This window comes from Rutilus rutilus, assembly GCF_951802725.1.
Source record: "Rutilus rutilus genome assembly, chromosome: 14".
Classification (NCBI taxonomy): Eukaryota; Metazoa; Chordata; class Actinopteri; order Cypriniformes; family Leuciscidae; genus Rutilus; species Rutilus rutilus.
Window position 1 is genome coordinate 37,988,474 of NC_140219.1, and position 2,074 is coordinate 37,990,547.

Consider the following 2,074-nt stretch of genomic DNA (forward strand, 5'->3'; position numbering starts at 1 on the left):
TCCTGGATAAGGCACGTGCAGATTTCCTGGCAGTTATAGGGAGACTCCAGGGTCCAGGAGCTGACTCCTTTATTGAAAAGAATGACTGTCTGCTCGTCCTCTACTATATGGAGGCGATAATTATGCTCCAGCTCCTCCAGCGGCCCGGTGTCGTTACTAACATGACTGTAAGTGTATTTTAGTAACATTTTTTATTATTTTTTATTTAATCAATGCCTCATGATCACTTGTGGTTCGCAGATGTGTGCGTACCTTTTGAGTATAAGTGAGACCTGTTCATCGAATGTGCACAACTGTGTGTTTGCAGGTTGAGGAATGGCAGGGGAGAACCCGCCTTCAGAACGGCTGTTCTGTGGCGGTGAAAGAGCATAAAACGGCTGCATCCCAAGTCGCCGAAGTTCCTTTGAGCACTGAACAGGAACTTGTACGTTTTTTTCAAAAAAAAAATTATAATTGTGTGTGTGTGTGCGTGTGTGTTTTTAAATATATTTAGTTATTTTTTTCCAGTGGTTTGACCTGTACTTCAAACAAATTCGGCCGGTGATGCTCCAGGGTCCCAAATCAGGAGACGACACGACAGCAGAGGTCCATTTCTTCATTTCCAGTAGTGGAAAGCCGATCCACAACCCATGCAACGACCTGTATAGACACCATGCCAAGTAAGTGCCATTATGCATCTGTATATATATATATATATATATATATATATATATATTAACTTAATCTAAAGTACAGAAATGTGCACATGGTTCGCTTGTTATTTTGCATTCTAATGTTGCCCTGTGTTCTAGATACAACATTCCAAGAGTTAGCAGTGGTGACGCCCGGATGGCCTTTGAGACGGCAGCAAAGAACCTTCCGGAGATGGAGCGTAATGCGGTGGCACGGCTGTTGGGACACACTCCCGAGACAGCCGAGAAGCACTACCGCATGCGTACACCAACAGACGCCTCCCTGGCACAGCGTGTGGTTCAGCAGATGGCTGGAAAAACACGGTAAGCAATATGAAATTTGATGAATGCGATGATTATTATTTTTCAAAACAGTTATTCATTGGCACTTTCTTTATTCATTGATCTTGTAGACCTGGGTCTGGTGCGTCCACCAGCCAAGACCAGAGGATTGAGAGGATTGCTGGAAAAACACGGTAAGCAATATGCAATTTGATGAATGCAATGATTATTATTTTTCAAAACAGTCATTCATTGGCACTTTCTTTATTCATTGACCTTGTAGACCTGGGTCTGGTGCGTCCACCAGCCAAGACCAGAGGGTGGATGCGTCTGACGGGCCTCCTCCAAAAAGGGCACGTGATCCATATGGATGCTACGTCCTGCTCCATAGGCTTAATGCTCCATGTACTCCATGATGCACAGCCCCTCACCTGGATGTATGAGTCACAATACTGAGAGTTTGAGACTATCAATGGTTTATGACGCTGGTAGCTTTGGTTGAACTATCTATCAATTGATAGTTCAGTAAATGGAGCACCAGTTGTTCATAACATTGTTTAGTTCATGTAAACGGAGCCTCAGTGTGAACATTGAATTCACTGACTACTCTCTTAAGGTAGGCAAAGTGGTGTGCATGGCTGTAAGGGAGCCGAGTTGGTTCTCTGTTTTTAAATAGTTTGTTAAAAAGTTATTGAATGACTTTTTTAAATAACTTGTTAAATAACTTTTCTGTTTTTAAAAATAGTTCGACGACTCGACGCCTAAGAAGAAAAACTGCACGTCCTTTTTATTCTTTATTTCATTTTTTATTTTTATTTATTGTTTATTTCACTTTATTTCATTTATTTCAAAGGTCCAATGCACATTTTCCTATAATAGATGTTCAGGTTAGTATTTTTGCTCAAACAACCAGAGCCTGCAAACCAAAGTAACTCACAGAGAGAGACAAAGGATATGCAAATTACAAACACCCCCCACTCCAGGCAGGCAGGTAAGGACTGCATTGAGTGTCATGAAAGGTGAGCAATTTTTAAATTAAAGTGTATCCTATAATTTCCTTCAAAAGATACCGATTTGTTTATCTTGCCAACAGCAGATAATTCTGTGTAGTGTTTTGAAAG

The 2,074-nt window shown here is 41.2% G+C and overlaps 1 protein-coding gene across 1 annotated transcript; it reads left to right on the forward strand.

Moving 5' to 3' along the window:
* Positions 1–800: 800 nt before the first annotated feature.
* Positions 801–1,432, forward strand: LOC311303403 (uncharacterized protein). Its single transcript, XM_084429847.1, has 3 exons — positions 801–995; positions 1,085–1,147; positions 1,237–1,432. The coding sequence occupies exons 1-3, from the start codon at positions 829–831 to the stop codon at positions 1,367–1,369; spliced, it is 363 nt and encodes a 120-aa protein (XP_084285973.1). The 5' UTR covers positions 801–828; the 3' UTR covers positions 1,370–1,432.
* The last annotated feature ends 642 nt before the right edge of the window (positions 1,433–2,074 follow it).

Bases quoted from the DNA above. Each gene is read 5' to 3' on its own strand.
- LOC311303403 (XM_084429847.1), top strand. From the start codon at position 829: ATGGCCTTTGAGACGGCAGCAAAGAACCTTCCGGAGATGGAGCGTAAT. The intron at 996-1,084 runs GTAAGCAATATG...TTGATCTTGTAG, and splicing joins CAGATGGCTGGAAAAACACG to ACCTGGGTCTGGTGCGTCCA. The intron at 1,148-1,236 runs GTAAGCAATATG...TTGACCTTGTAG, and splicing joins AGGATTGCTGGAAAAACACG to ACCTGGGTCTGGTGCGTCCA.